This window comes from Anser brachyrhynchus (genome assembly GCF_964034855.1).
Source record: "Anser brachyrhynchus genome assembly, chromosome: 25".
Lineage (NCBI taxonomy): Eukaryota > Metazoa > Chordata > Aves > Anseriformes > Anatidae > Anser > Anser brachyrhynchus.
Window position 1 is genome coordinate 4058498 of NC_137718.1, and position 15462 is coordinate 4073959.

The window sequence follows — 15462 nt, forward strand, 5'->3', positions numbered from 1 at the left end:
GGGAGAGTCCCAGTGTTTCACGTATTTTCACCTTTCTGCTTCCTTGACTCTCTTCCTAATACAGTTTCTTTTTCTACGGGATCATTTTGGAATCAGCTGGTAATTATCTTACCAACTTCTGCTTTCATGATTTTGGAACACCTTACCCTCAGTGGGTGAACTGGTAACCCAGTTAATGTCCAGGAAAAAGATCTCATCAACTTGCATGAACCTGTAAACTCTATGGATTTCTGATATATAATGTAAGAGAGAGAACAGAGGAGGGACAGTAAAAAATATGCTTTTTTACTTGCTTATTTTGGAGAAAGCCTCAGCTGCCAATGAAAAAAAGGCTACCCCTTACCTGGAAAAGTCTCTTTTTTAGCAGAAGACCCAAAATTACAGTAATTGCTATCACACCATCCAGACACCCCTTTTCTTCTGAATGCAAATGAGCGTTGGCAGTTTGGCGTGGATGCCTTGTCTACCACCCCGGTGTGACTAAGGACTGAATCAGGCCACAAATCCAATCACTTGATCCAAGGTACTGCCTATATAGAGCACCCATATCTGACTTCCCCAAAGCCTTTCCACAAACTGACCTACACAATTTTTCCACTTAAGCTATCTCGAGAAGTTCTGCTCCTGTTCAGAGGTGACAGACACCCTTACACCTTAGAAAAGCTGCTCATCGTGGCAGCCCCTTGTTGATAACCGTCATCTTCTTGTTGCAGATGTTCACGTGGAGCCCCACAAGAAGCAGCTCCACGTGACGCTGGCCTACCACTTCCAAACCAGCCACCTGCCCACGCTGGAGAAGCTGGCGCAGAACATCGACGTCAAGCTGGGCTGCGACTGGGTCGCTGCGATATTCTCCCGAGACATACGCTTCGTTAACCACGAGGTACGGTTCTTAGAGTTTGTTTCGGTCCAAAAAGACCAAAAAAAAAGGAGGATCTAGCAGAACTGCAGGCTGTTCTAGCTGCATTTGTGGCTCAGCAGTGCTCACAGGTTGTGAGCTGCATGAGGAGCTGTGCTGAGCCCAGATACGCAGCACAGACTACACAGACATTAAAGAATTTCCATCAGTCCACAAGAACATAGATCTCCCACATCCCACCAGTCAGCTGGACCAACAGAGCATCTCGCCTGTTTTGCTTTACTCATGCCATCTAGACTTGCTTTCCCCCCCGCCCCATCTCATTTCTTGCAGGAACGATTTCCTGCTGGATTAATTCATTCTAACAACGACCCTCCTGTTAGCTCGATGTAAATTGCCCCGATCTCTCCAGAGCCAGGCCAGTGTATCTTAACCTGAACTCTAGCCATCAATCACAGCATTTGGTTTCATTGTTCAAGAAACCTTTACCTTCATGGCCTAAATACTTCAAGTACTCATGGATTCTACAGCTGCACTGCCTAAGTCTCTTACCACAGTTTTCTCAGTATTGTTTTCTGACACAATATATGGAAAGAAAAGAAAAAAGTTCTGTAAATTGAGACCTTGGGCACAGAGAAACCACGTGTGAGATTTGTCCCACCTCCCTGTAAATACCCCCAAGTAGACATCTAAGCCTGAGCCACTCACCCGAGGCTCCCTTCGCAGTCAGTGCGGACAAACAGGCACCTCCACAAGAGCGTCATCTGTCCCATCTGAGATGTCTATCTGGGGATGAGATGAATCAACTCCTGGAGGAGGAAACCTCCAGAAGCTGCCTGCTCAGGCTCTGGTGGCTACCTACACTCCTAAGGCTGGGGTGATTAATCCCACCAACGTGCACAGTCCAGAATTAGACAAAGAAAACCTGTGGCAAAGTGGGAAACAATGATTTTAGCCCAGCACACGATACCCCGTGGAGGAAACAAACTGCCAAAGCTTCTGGAGAGCTGAAGTCTCTCATGCACGGCTCTCTGACCCGGCCCAAGCCATATATCCACACATGACTGCCTCCTTTCCTGTCCAAGTGTCATCTTGTCCTGTGGAAGCTGCAAGTGCTCAGCACCGCCACCGATCACGCAGGGAGGTGCTGCTGAGAACCAGCTCACAGCTTCGCACATCGAACTCCAGGCAGCCGCCTGCGAGAGTTCGGGCCCTGTGGTATCAGGTGACGGTGACTGGTTTCCATCTGCCTTTCAAGATACCACAAATATCTAGAAGGATTGGTGAGCAACCGGTCCGACACCACCGGCAGATCAGAGCTGCTCACCAGATCATGGTTTGTCTTTGCATGACACTGTTGCAGAAGTTAGACTGGCCCAGGGACAGTAACGCGTTTGTTCTCCTTTTAACCGAGACGCTGCTGCAGCCATTTCCAGGGAAAGTCGCTGACAGACATTTAATACGCGTGCATTCCTCACGCCCTAGCGAGGAGAGGATTACGGAATTACATTCGCTGAGCTTTGCCCCACCTTTTAACTTTTTCACGTTAGGAAATACAAAGAAAAGCAGGCGGCCGCGTCTCAGTGCTTCTCACACCTGTGAACACGCAGCTCAGGAGCAGCATGTCACACACTCAGACCTGCTGTCCCCCGACTGGCTCTGCCTCGACTTCAAAAGCAGCAGCAATGACAGCTGCTCTTTCAGCATAAGTAGGTACAGCGACAGCGGCCACTGACCACGAGAACCGTGTGAATTCCAGCTCACACTAAGAGTTCAGTTCCGTTTTTAACAGACCACTTTAAGCACGCAGTCATGTTTCTGCTCCCTCTGAAAAGCCATCCCCTCCTTTCCCTTCTGGTTATCAAAGACATGGCTGGAATCAGAGGGAGGAAGGAGTCAGTACCGAGAAAAGCTTTCCAACACCAAAGAGTGGGAAGCAGTAGGAATTCCCTCAAGGTAAAGCTTCCCTGGACAAAGCACAAAGTGCTGCATTGTAAGGAGAGCTGTTTACACCGAGCACATGTTAAAGGTTTGGTACGGGAGCACTCCTGCCCCACTCTGCTGAAGATTCCCTGCCATTAACAACCCTTTCATTCATTTGTGCTTCTGTTTCTCCCCCAGACTCTGCAAGTGATCTACCCTTACACACCCCAGAATGACGATGAACTCGAGCTGGTCCCAGGGGATTTTATTTTCATGTCCCCAGTGGAACAAACCAGTACAAGTGAGGGCTGGATTTATGGCATTTCCCTTGCAACTGGCTGCTCTGGGCTGCTGCCTGAAAATTACATCACGAAGGCGGATGAATGCGGGACCTGGGTGTTTCACGGGTAGGTAAAGCCGCTCCATTCAGTTTCTGTCACTGTAAAAAGGGGGCTCAGCAGCCGGGATCTCACCTGGGTAAGTGAAAAGTCTCCCAGGGCTGCTGAGAAGGTCACCTGGGGGAAACATTGGGCACACAAAGCCCCATCTCGTAAGCAAAGGAAGAGCGGATGCCAGCCCAATGCATGGGACTGGAGGATGATGTGATTTATTTAGCTAAGACATTACAGCAACTGTTACTCACAGGATCGCTGCTGCTGGTTCCCAGAGCTGGAGCAGATGGCCACGGCAGAGCCACCGCTGCGTGGGCACCTCGGTGGTGGCAGCAGGATCAGGAAGGTTTAAATCCGAGCATTAATCTGGGAGGTGAGGTGTGTTGTGTGTAATTCCAGGAGAAAAGGGCTTGGGGTCAGCAAGGTTTCTGAAGATACTTAGCAAGACTTTCGGAAGTGGTTAGTCGCCTGCCTGACACTGGCTTCAGTGAGAACCTCGTTTTGAACAAGGTTATGCCTTATTACTTCTTGCTTTTGGTGGGAATTAGTTGAAGAGCAGTAAAACCTGTGGGTCTGGGCACTCCTGCAAGCCCCACAGGGCTGTCTGCATCCCAAAGCACCTAAAGCCATCTGGAGAACAGGGAGTATTTTGTATGCAGGAGCACAAGATGACAAGGGGAGCGGAGAGGCACGTTCCTGCCTGCTGACCCCCTGGCAAACAGTGCACCGGTGCGCGGGTTTGGCTCTGGTCACACCAGCAAGTTACAGAGGGAGCGGAAGGAGATACAGAACCAAATGCAAACAGTTCGTATTTCGGATTTCAGCAGGCAAACATGACCTGTGGGAGGGTCTGCGTGCAGAAAGGGAAAGCATGATAACCCGTGTCAGCACAACAAGACCCGACCTTATTCAGCACTTAGCAGAAGCTGATCCAGCAACTCTTCAAACCGAGCAAAATGCAGGAAACAAAAGAGCAAAGGTGACGTGCAGTCTTTTTATTTTGTCTGTGACTCGTCAGGCTTCACACGTGTCCTGGTGAAGGGCAGATGGCAAGCAGGCGCGGGACAATTGCAGCTTTCAGGCTGGCCTCCAGATGTGGCTGCCACAACCACTGCCCTTCTACAAACCAGTCCTGGCTTAACCCCGAGCCCTGCCCAACCCAGAAGACTGCCAGGCAGGGACAAGCATAGCGAGAGATCACTTGTTCGCCCCTCTTGTCACAACCATCTATTGTCTTTCTGCCTGCCCTTTGAGAAGTGGCCACCGCTAGTAAAGGGCTTTCATTCGGATGGTAGCCAAACAGAACAGACCTACCTGCCCTGTATCCATCACCAAACTTCAACTCATCTTCCATTCCACGCAAAGAAAAGACCTCCAATAACCAGGGCTTAAATAAATTAAAATCAAGACGCATGGACAAAGTCAACCAGCAAGTTTGTTTGAAGGCAGGACTTAATCCAGAACCTCCCCATCTGCAATCCAGCAAAATTGTCCTTTCTTCTCCTAAAATTTGCCAGCCAAAATAGCCTCAGGTCCACAAATACTGCAGCACCATGCTCTAGTGGATTTTACTTTTCTTCCAACAGTACCTGGAAGGGTTTTGAGGCCTAGAGACTTAGCATGGGAAAGAATTATTATTGCAGCAGCGACTAAAAGGAAAGCCAAATGTTTTGTACCTCCAGGACCGCTTTGTCTCCAGGCAAGCAAAGAAAGGAAATGCCCCTTCCCTGATTACCACTAAAGACTATAAATCAGGAACAGGAGCATGCAATATGGAGCATTTATCAAAAACGTTATTACATACCCGGAAACAGTCTCATTTTACACAACAGCTTCCCGCGGGGAATATTAGGTTACAGAATGTCATTTGGTCAAAACAATAGAGCAAGCCAAGGACAACCTAAGCCCCACTGACGTCTAGGCCAAGGTATTCACAGCAGGATCCTCTTGGTAGGAGAAGAATGGGGCACGGGCACCTTCATTTCATAGACGTGAAAGAAAGCATGGCAGTACTCACCAGGACTGCAGGGGAACTGCTGTGGTGGAGGAGATGGGATCCAGTTCACAGCCTTGGGACCGAGGATGCTGTGGCTGGTTTGTGCCGCCCCTGTGTACACAGCCACGTCCTGTTTCATCCCTGCAGAGGAAGAAAGAAAGAAAGAAAGAAGAGCCATTGAGCTTTCCCTCCTAGTCACAAGAGACTGCATTCTTCAAGTGAAAATCACGCATTATTGAGATCATCACTGAAACACAGCTCACTCCGGGCTGCAGCACCCTACTTATACCACGCAGGAGAAATGACAGGCAAAGTGCTATTCTGGGATGTTTGATCAAACCGTTCATAGAGCAAAATACGGTTGCCAGCACCTTATCAGCTTTTGAACATTTCTCCTGAAAAAGGTTTCCCTGTTGCACTACTCAGACGATGCAGAAGCTGAATCCTGGCCTCTGCAGGAGGTGGTTTTATGGCTAATATCCCAGTGGTGCCTCAGGAGCTCTGCCCGGCACAGACCTTGCACTTCACAGAACAAAACGACATCCCTGCCCTGCAGGAAGGTCTGTACCTCGGCTGCAGACCAACAGGCTGCCATCAGTAAGAGACAAGCCTGGCGAGCCATTTAATAGGGCAGAAAGGGCTCTGCTTTCAGCAGCAGAGTCACTGCCCGTGAAACCAGGTTGTGTCTTGAGAGCCTCCAGGGCTGAATTCTTTCCCTGTCTTCTAAAATCGGAGTGGAATCACTTCTGTTCTGCAGACCCCAAGGGTTTTCCATACACCTAAAGAACTCTTCTCTGCTGGCTGTGGCACTTCCTGGTGTGCTTTCTTCTCGTGCCAGAGATTGGAGCTGCTAGGGACAATGAGGGGAAACATTCAGTCTCTGATCAGCGCTATTGGTTGGAAAATAATGGAAGACAAATTGCTGTAGTGTCCCACACAATGCAACCCAGATCCTAAGGCTGGGTAACCCCTTCCTGCCATCCCTGCAGGAAGGGCGACGTTAAGGCATCCAGCAGTGCTTTCAGGTCCAGCTTTAGCTATGAGGTTATGCAAAAAGATCAGCTGGTTTCTTTTTCCCTTTTTTTTTCCATGATAAAGCTTCAGAAAGCAAAAAGCATGAACCAAAGATGCTCATTCGGAAAGCTGGACTTGTTTGCTCTAAATCTTAGGATCTGAGAGTCAGTGACACGTCATGGCTGCTCTGCTGCTAGTTCTGAGTCCTGCAAGTGAAAAATAGCCTTTCTGAAGCCAGCACTAGACTCTCCTTTGGGGTGAAGCTGGCTAGATTTGTACCGCTGACACTAGATCTGTTCTGACTGAGCCTAGGAGGGGACCTGGCCATAGGTATGTTAGAAACAAAATGGTTTTTCCCTTGTGTGATATCAAGCTGGAAATATTCTCCCGGTAGCAGCAGAAGCTACTGGTGGGTTGAAGCTACTGGAAATGAATTTGAATTACAGATCCAGTCTGTACAGTATATATATATATATATTTATATATATATATATACACCTTCAAACCTCCCCAGCAAACCATTGAATATTTTCTAAGCTGCTTTCCATGCCTGTGAATTAGTGGGCTACCAAGTCAAAAGAAATTCTCCACCCTCGGCACACGGAGCCCAGAGGAAGTGGGAAGCCCAGCGAAGGTACACACATTGACTTGCCCCGCAGAAGCCACAAAAACCAAGCACACAATACCATGGGTCTCTTGCATATACATTTAAAGGCATACGGCTGAAGGAAAGATGCTATCTTTGTATCTGCGGACCCAGCGCTACCCAAAAGCTAAAACTTGCGATGATTCCCTGCGCTTTTTTTCCATTACCAGCAGAGCCAGAAATAGTCACCTCCTCCACCCCCAAGTGGCTAGAAGCACTATAGATATTACACAGCAGGCTATTTCAGCTCCCCGAGAGAGGCCAAAGCTGTTCCTTGCCCCTTTAATAAGCCTGAGAAATCAGGCTTGGCACAAGGAGCAGGGGGAGGAAAAAGAGCCCGAATTTTTCAAGCTGTATTTGTGCCTCAGGAGGTTTTTCCCCACTTTGTCTCCTTCCCATTCTGCAACAACGGCAGGGTCGCTTTCCCTGGGGACCCCTCTCCCCCGGGCAGCAACGAGGGGCAAGGCAGAGGGGTCTTCTCTGACCTCTGAGGACTGGCACCGCTGTGCCACCACAGAGCCCCTCTCTCCATCCTCTGCTCCAGCCCCTCCGCTCTCCAAAGGGCCTTTCCTGGCCGGGAGGACCCTGCCTCCAGGACACGGCGTGTTGCCGAGAGCCGGGAAGGCCAGGCGCCTCCCTTGCCCCGTGCAGGAGACAGAAGACATTGTCGTCTGTTTGCCAAGCGGAGGAACCACGAGCCTTTGGGAAAAGCTCCCGAACAATGACCTGGCCTGAGAAGATGACTAAGCTGAAAGAGCTTCAGCGGTTCCTGTTTTCCAGCAGCATCAAGGAGGTACCACTGAAGTCAGGCTGGTGGCTCTCCTCCGGGCACAGCAAGATCGTGTGCCTTTGCCTCATCACCGTTTGCAGTGAATCCTAGCATCTCTAAATAGATAGCCCAGCATCCACGGCCTTTTGGTAAGGGCTTAGAGAGAAAGTAAGTCTCAGAAATTGTGCAGCAGCTCCTCAGGGTAAAGGGAAGACAGGTAGCCAAACGCATCCTTAATATTCGCTAAGCCAGTGTCCTTGAAAGACCGTCACGTGGAGAAAGGAGAAAAGGGCTGAGACAGGAGGGGGCTGGAAGCAGCAATGCGGAAATAAAGACAAAGAGCTCAGGCTCAGGATCCACTTTGTACACTAACAACGACGGGAAGAAATTCAGATCCTTCTCACGCAGAGATATCCGAGTTTGCGGGTCGGGGAGGATGCATCTCCGCGCAGCTGGTCGCACCCGCGCTCCAGGCTGACCGCTCCACACAGGGATAAAGGTCTGGCTGTGCTCCCTGCGCAGGGCTGAGCTGCCCTGGGCTCGGCACACGCTCCTGCACTCGCACAGCCTCTGGATCGGGGTTGGCCTTACCCTGCCAGCTGGAAGCGTGGTCCGAGTGCGGCTCTGCCCGCAATCTATCAGATGGAGAGGCTCTAAGGAGGAGGGTTAGACATGATTTCTCACCCCAGCACCTGGTAGTATTTCCCTCAGCTTATCCACAAAGATCTCCTGCCTACATTTAACTCCTCTTCAAGACCTACCGCCCCTGTTACACCTCGGAGCTGTACCCTGCGTAACCCGCAGGGACTCGCTGCCCTGACCCCATTGTTCTGCCTGCAGCTGGGCAGCGAGCTCCTGGAGAGGAGCTCTTGCTTGGAGCAAGCTCAGCTCTTGTTGGGAACACCGTGAATAAAACAAACACGTTTATAAGAATCTCCAACCTCAGAAGGTCAGGTCCGGAAGAGTACAGGGGGCTGGAGAGGTTGTCTGCTGCCAGGGGACTGTGCCCGCAGTGGCTGCGGCGGGGCTGCTGATCCTCGCTGCTGGATGGGGACCAGCAGCGCTGTCCCAGCAGGGCTGGCACCCACCCCCTGCTCCCCCGTGCAGCATCACCCCCTGACTGAATAGCCTCGTGTACCTCAGGCTCATCCTTGCACCCAAATTCCACCAGATAAGGGACCGACAAAAACGCAGACGACCTATTTTTGTTCCTTTGGTAGAGGCATCGGTATTATTTTAACAGCTATGAGAAACCCCTCGGAGTTTTTATCCCAGCTAGGTGCTAGTCAGGAAGCAACTTGTGACATTTTTAAGGCACTGAAAAGTGCGAGCAAAGGCAACTATTTCTGCCAAAGCCAATGACCATATACATTAACTGACAAGGGTTTTTTTAATGACTAAGCAAATGTAGCCCATACGATGTATGCGAATCAGCAGAGGGTCACTGCAGCTTCTGTATTGCCTGTCAGTTTACTCCTCAGGGTCTTGGGCAAAGTCCTTGAATGTCTGGGCATGAGAGCTTTGCTCAGAGAGCATCACGAGATAAGCATCTTGAAGGAAAACGGGATCTATAATGTCCCTCCGGCTCCATTTAACAGGAAGCACTGGGGAGAACAAATTCCCACTGTAGATGGGAAATGGAATAGACAGCGCTGAAAAATGCAGAACCCACCACCCAGACTGAACGTGCCACATCCCTACAAGGCAACACAAGCTATTTTGTGTGCTGGAACCCTGAAAAGTGCCCAGCACGACAGGCAGGGCTGTGCTCCATCCTTCCACGGTATCTCCTGGGCAGTGAAGCACGGGCATTTTCCTTCCTCCTCCCAGCCAAAACAAGAGATGCCATTCAGCTGGTAGCCAGTGATTCCACATGCTGATTCTCTCTACCCCGCAGCCCGTATCTTGCAAGTACAAAAAGGGATGTTCCAGTTTTATTTAACATAGGAAATGGTACCAAAAAAACAATCCACTAGCTCGGCAAATTATTGTATTTCACATTCGTATCACAGCAAGCCCACAGCCAGCGGCCAGACCAAACCCTGCTGTACCAAGCACTCCACAAATATAAAAAGCAAGGGCGAGTGAAAACTCTCTGTAGTTTCCAAACTTTGGTCCACAAGAGCACGGTAAGTAATGGGCAGCAGGTCCCCGGGTGATGTTAGCGAGGTGGGAGGAAGGCCTCGGCACTTTCCAGGAGAGCAGTAGAGGACTGAGCCTCACGGACCAGCGTGTGGGGACTGTTCTGAGAAACTGTTTCTAAGGAAATTGAGACCGTGTTTGTCTCTTCACGTGTGTACATCACATAGCAAGGTGCTCTCTAGGCAGAACTAAAATGATAATGTAATAATACGAACGAAAACAATTATCACCTGTTCCTGCAGACTACAGAAATGGCCTTGCTCCAGTCTGAGGGCACAAAGCATTCCCACAGCCAACATCTTTCTGGTTTTGGCAGGTCCTACTCGATTCTGAATACTACATCTTCCCCGTCCCTTCAAGCTTTCAGCGACGGAGCTCTGGAGAGAAGGCAGCAGGAAGACCAGGGGCCTGGGGACACGGGGCCACTCACTATCATCTGCCAGAACGTGCAGGTAGGGACCCACACGCACACATAAATCACACGCGCTTTTCACGGCAAGCCTCCAGCAACTGTTTTTTTTCCTCAACAACTTATCCTCTTGTCTCCTTTCGCTGCCTGCCTTGGAAGTTTCAGCTCACGATTCTCTACAAGCGTTTGAACGGCGCAGTAAACCGCGAGCACAGAAGACATCGCCGTCCCTAAAGCTGCTCTTTGCAGGGAGCGGCAGGGCCCCATCCTCTGCTTCTTTTAGCAGTTTTATAACAGCCTAAATACCAACTTCAGAAGAGTTTCCTGTACCCGCATCTGCACTAGGCTAGAGCAAGGGCTGTCTGGCCCTGAGTGCTGTTAGTGAACCAAACCTCAGAAAAATACTTGCACTTTCATGCAGGTCAAACATCCTGTCATTTTTCTTCCAGCCGCTGAGAATAAGCAGCCAGCCAGGGCCTCAGAAGCGCTGCCTTTTCGTCTGCAGACACGGGGAGAGAATGGATGTCGTTTTTGGGAAGTACTGGTTGTCACAGTGCTTTGATGCCAAAGGTGAGTCAGCTCCTGTGGGTCTCTCAGGCTGCAGGTTTAGAGAAAGGAAAGAGAGCGGCAAGTGCCAGAAGCAGAAACAAAAGCCAGGGAGTACATTCTTTGTTTGCTGATATTTGGGAAAGTGTTGCAAGAAAGGATTCTATTAAAATAGTCCCACCAAAGGGCACTTTCACGTGGAAATGAAGTCATGATGTTGGTAGTCAGTGTCCAGTGCTAACCCCAGTGCAACCAGGAAAAGCTTCCTTTGCACGACTGGTTCTCAGTCCTAAATGAGAACTGCACCACTACGGGTAGGGTTCAGAAAGCCTTTCAGGGCATAAATTGGAGATTGCAAGCTGATAATGAGACTATAAACAAGTCCTGAAGGCTGAATCTGGCATAAGCCCCAACATACATACATGCTTGAGTTACAGACTACAACTACAACTATACAACCATAATTTCAGGCTCTGTTGGTTTTAGATCTGACTGGAAATCTATCAACAAAGTCTTTTTCTATTTGAGAAACACCAATTCCTTGTAGCCAAAATTCTTGGAAAAGGGGATGATTTTACAACTACCTTCTATCCAAATTACATCTGAAGAGCTCTGATGTTTGTGGCTCCTGTAAAAGCATAAAATTAGGGGTTTCATTTGGTGTGGGATGGAAATTATTTTGCTTCTGGCGATTAAAGACCTGTCCTAAAGCTAACTTTAAAGCGTAAGTAACATTCCCTGCTGATTTTGACCTGATACATCTGCTTAACTTAATTTCGTCAGATTCTTGATAGCTCTGCACGGGAAAAACTGCTCGACAGCCCGTGGCTGTAAATATGCAGATGTTGTGGTGACAGAGGGTGGAAAGAGGCGTGATGCTCTCTGCCTCTCTCTGATCTAATAATTCCAGCAACTGCTTCTGACCTCTCCCTCGCAGGAAGGTATATGCGTAGTAACCTGAATATGCCTCACAGCTTACCTCAAAGAAGCGGCGGTTTCAGGGATTATGAAAAAGACGCGCCAATCACCGTGCTGGGCTGTATGCAGGCAAGGCTTGTAGGTAAGTTGTCCCCAGCCGACGGGAGTTTGCCCAGGACGCTTTGCTCTCTTCCTCCCACACACCCAGACAAAGAAAGAGAAAGCGCAAGGCGGAAAAAATGAATCAGGAGCCCCGAACTAACGGGATTTAGGTGTTTCAAGAACATCTGCAAAGTCCCTTCAACTTCCCTGGCAAGTCCCCTCTTTCAAAGAAAACCTTGTCTCATTCAGCTGCTGCAGCTGAAGAAAAGACAAAGCACGAGATCTAGGCCGTGCTGTAAAATCACGGCCACGAGCAGTACGATCGCAGAGCGTTCGTCACTGCCCTGTACATGGGCTGCACTGGAAATGCTGCTACCAGTGCCGCTGAGAAATGCAGCACTGAACGTGAGGGTCATCCCATGCAGAATATCCACGTCCCTTGATTATGACAATCTGAATTTTGATCTGCAGTTCACTAGGCCAATGGACTTTTAGCAGCCCCTCTGGCTTCATGCTGGCAAAAACACAGCCCAAATTATTTCCAGTGTGCCCCCAACTCCCCCATCCTTGTCCCCGACTCCAGAGCCTGTTGCTTCGTGCATAGAGAGAAAATCATTCAGTAGTGAAGGAGCAGATATTGAGCACTGGGATTAAAGAAGCCCTTCAAAGGACGTGAGCTTCAGAGAGCAGCACTTAGCATTTTCCCAAATTCAAATCCTTCGCGTTGGTCACATTCAAACTAGGGCAGCTAAAATTACACTCGCTTTTTAAACAAAAATAAATCACCGTACGGCGCTGCAGGACGATCGCTCTCCAGGCCGCGTGGCATCAGGGTTGGCACCACGCACGGAACAGAAGGCGAATCTGGGAGCCGTCACAGCACACTTTGCTGGTGTCATAACATGGGGCCGAGCACGCGGCCGCGTACGTGACCCAGGCGCCACCAAGCTGCCCGCGCTGCTGCGACGTGCCAGCCGTCTGCAGGCACCCGCTCCCGCTGCAGCACCATGGACTTGACCTTGACGGCTGCTGGAAGCGTAATTCCTCCTCCGACCAAAGCAAATGAGGAGCATCCCCGTGCCGGGAGGCTGCTGCACGCGCCGCTCTTTCTAAATCGCCCCTCTTCTCTCAAGAGATTTCGAGCTCATTCTGACATGGTTAGAGCCATCGTTAAACCCGTGAAGTCGAGGTTAATAACCCCTTCTCGCTCCCACCTTTGTGCCCTGCCTCTTCAAAGAGAACAAAAACATAACTCTTACTGCAAGTCCGTGCAATGCTCAGCAGAGTCCCGTTCTCATCTGGCTCCCTTAGGCTTTGCAAGAATATTAATAACCCGAATAGTGGAGTTGATTCTTATCTCATTTTCAGTGATCTTCCACCTGTGTAATGAAATGGTAATTTATACCAGCAAAGAATCGAGCCAATTGGATTAAGTTGGGTTTGAATTAAGTTGAATCATTCTGATTTATGACTTATAGATGAAATTAAATGAAATTCAAGCTCTCTACTATTTTTCTCAGCGCGCTGTTTGCTTTTTGGCTAAATGTAAGAGGACAAACTGAGCAAAAGCTGCTGCGCTTTCTTTGCATACTGGTTAAGTACGTAGATGCACGTGGAGCAACACGCAGAAAAACGTGTCCCAGTTCCACAGCTGTGCACACCGCAGCAGTAAAATACAATGGGTACACTCATTTCCTAAAACACGAGCGGTGCAGCTGGGAAGCTTCTTTAGCTCCTTGCGGGGTGGCAGATACCTGCACCCTGCTGTTACGGCGCCATTTGTCTGGTTTTATTCACGGGTGTTAAAAACTTGCTTGCAGGTGAAGCCTTGCTAGAAACTAATACCATTGTAGACTACATCTACAGCTCCCCGTCCCTACGGTGTGTACAGACAGCACACAACATCTTGAAAGGTAAGAACCCATCAAGCAGGAAAGGCTGCATTCTTCTCCCTTCCTGGGAAAAAACACTGGCAGCCAGATAAAAGGCAGCCTGGCATGGGGAACGCAAGCACATGGTAATTCAGGGGGAGGATTATTTCCACGGGAGTGCACTTCGTGTTAGAACAACGCCGTCTGCAAGGAGCCCTTTTCTTATTGCATGGTGTGACAAGCGTGTAGGGAAGTGGTGTGCTGGAAGCGGTTTGCTGGCCCCGTCGCCAGCTGTGGGTCCGGGTTGGGATTTGCCTGCCCTGCAGAAACCAGAGGTGTGCAAGGGACACGTCCAGCTCCGTGCTCCTGCGGCTGCTCGATGCTGCGTGCTACCAGGTGTGAGAGTAATGCTCTGCACAAACTGGGAATGGTGATGGGACATCAGATCTCCTGGCACTGGAAACGGTCAGAAAAAAGCTCCAAAACGCAGTCACACCTAGGTTACTGCATGGAATTACCGCCCAGAGGTTTACATGCCTCTGTGCATCGTATGCCAAGTGCGTGTATCAACTGCTTCCTCTTCTCATAGCTACTACTTAGGAAGAAAAAAATAATTTCTAATCGAACTTAAGTATTGAAGCTGCAAAGTCTCACCTCCCCCAGGTGCTTTCACTGATACCTGGTCCCTTTTCTCCCTTTTCCAGGTATGCAACAAGAGAACAACCTGAAAATTCGAATAGAGCCGGGCTTGTTTGAATGGACCAAGTGGGTCTCTGGGAACACACTACCTGCTTGGATACCTCCCATGGACTTAGCTGCAGCTACTCTAAGCGTTGATACAACCTACAGGTAGCAGAAAGGGGGGTGAGGGGGTCGTGGATTGCTTTGGGGATTTGTTTATCCATTTTATCCATTGCGGATACATGGATACATATCCATTTATCCATTGTGGGTACATGGATATTTGGGATTTGGTTTTAAAGAGTAACATTCTGCTGAATTTGTAAATTTAAGCAGTGGCTGGAAGAGCTGCTGAAGCTCCCAAAATTGACTTAAAGCTGGCTGGAGGCTGCTCTATTGAGCATGACCTGAGAATGGCTTATTATAAACCAAATTCCCCAGGGCACTGGCAAGGTGCAGCTTATTGCTGATGATGGAGGCCCTCGTTCCAGCCCTCCTTCCTTCCTGTGCACCTTTCACATGCCCAGGAAATCCTCAAAGTTTGTTTGTTTGGGGCTTTTTCGCTCTTTTCCTAACACTTGGGATTTTTACGAACCCGTGTAAGGCTGTGCAGCCTTACTTGATCTGGAGTCTGGAGGAAACAACAGAATTAGTTTTGCTGACTCGGTTCACTGACCATCGTGTTTATGGACTGAAATCACATCATGGGTTCGGTAATGCCTGCCCTGCCCTTCCCCAGGGGAAAAAGCTTGTCTGTCTGTCTGCCCTGATTACCGTGGTGAGGGATCTTAGCTGTACATTTTGCAACATCCTGGGGAGCATGTTTACAACTGCCAGGAATGCAGGGTCTCCTGAATCATCAAAATTCAGAGATTTGCTATCAAGGAGGCAAACACAAAAGATTCATCACTTCTCAGCGATTATTTCTATCTTCTGGTTAAAAAACATTTGAATGGTGAATGGATAAATACCACCGATCTGTCCTCGTGTCTTCCTCGGGGAAATATACAGATTATTTGCTCGGCTCCAGCGGCGCGGTGCTCGGCAGCTCTGCCGGTCAGCCCTGCGGCTGCCGGATCAGTGCCGGTGCCTGGTGGGGTGCCACATCCCCACCTCGCTCTGCCACGCTGCCCTCAGCCCAGCACACCCATTTTACATTTTTTACCATAAACCGCACCAAAAAAGGCTAAATAA

General features: G+C 49.5%; 1 protein-coding gene and 1 long non-coding RNA gene across 3 annotated transcripts in view; one reads left to right on the forward strand and one right to left on the reverse strand.

The window, feature by feature from the left end:
- Window positions 1-15462, forward strand: part of UBASH3B (ubiquitin associated and SH3 domain containing B) — a 73539-nt gene that overhangs the window by 49349 nt on the left and 8728 nt on the right. For both annotated transcript variants that reach the window (XM_080568074.1, XM_080568073.1), the window contains exons 5-11: window positions 714-883; window positions 2981-3189; window positions 10058-10193; window positions 10600-10720; window positions 11634-11756; window positions 13537-13629; window positions 14292-14436. In XM_080568074.1, the coding sequence (XP_080424200.1) occupies window positions 714-883; window positions 2981-3189; window positions 10058-10193; window positions 10600-10720; window positions 11634-11756; window positions 13537-13629; window positions 14292-14436 (997 nt within the window). The remainder of the gene's footprint in view (window positions 1-713; window positions 884-2980; window positions 3190-10057; window positions 10194-10599; window positions 10721-11633; window positions 11757-13536; window positions 13630-14291; window positions 14437-15462) is intronic.
- The window catches only part of LOC308182836, a 77646-nt gene that overhangs the window by 42513 nt on the left and 19671 nt on the right, over window positions 1-15462 (reverse strand). The window contains exon 2 of the long non-coding RNA XR_013942116.1: window positions 5192-5311. This is a non-coding gene — a long non-coding RNA (uncharacterized lncRNA). The remainder of the gene's footprint in view (window positions 1-5191; window positions 5312-15462) is intronic.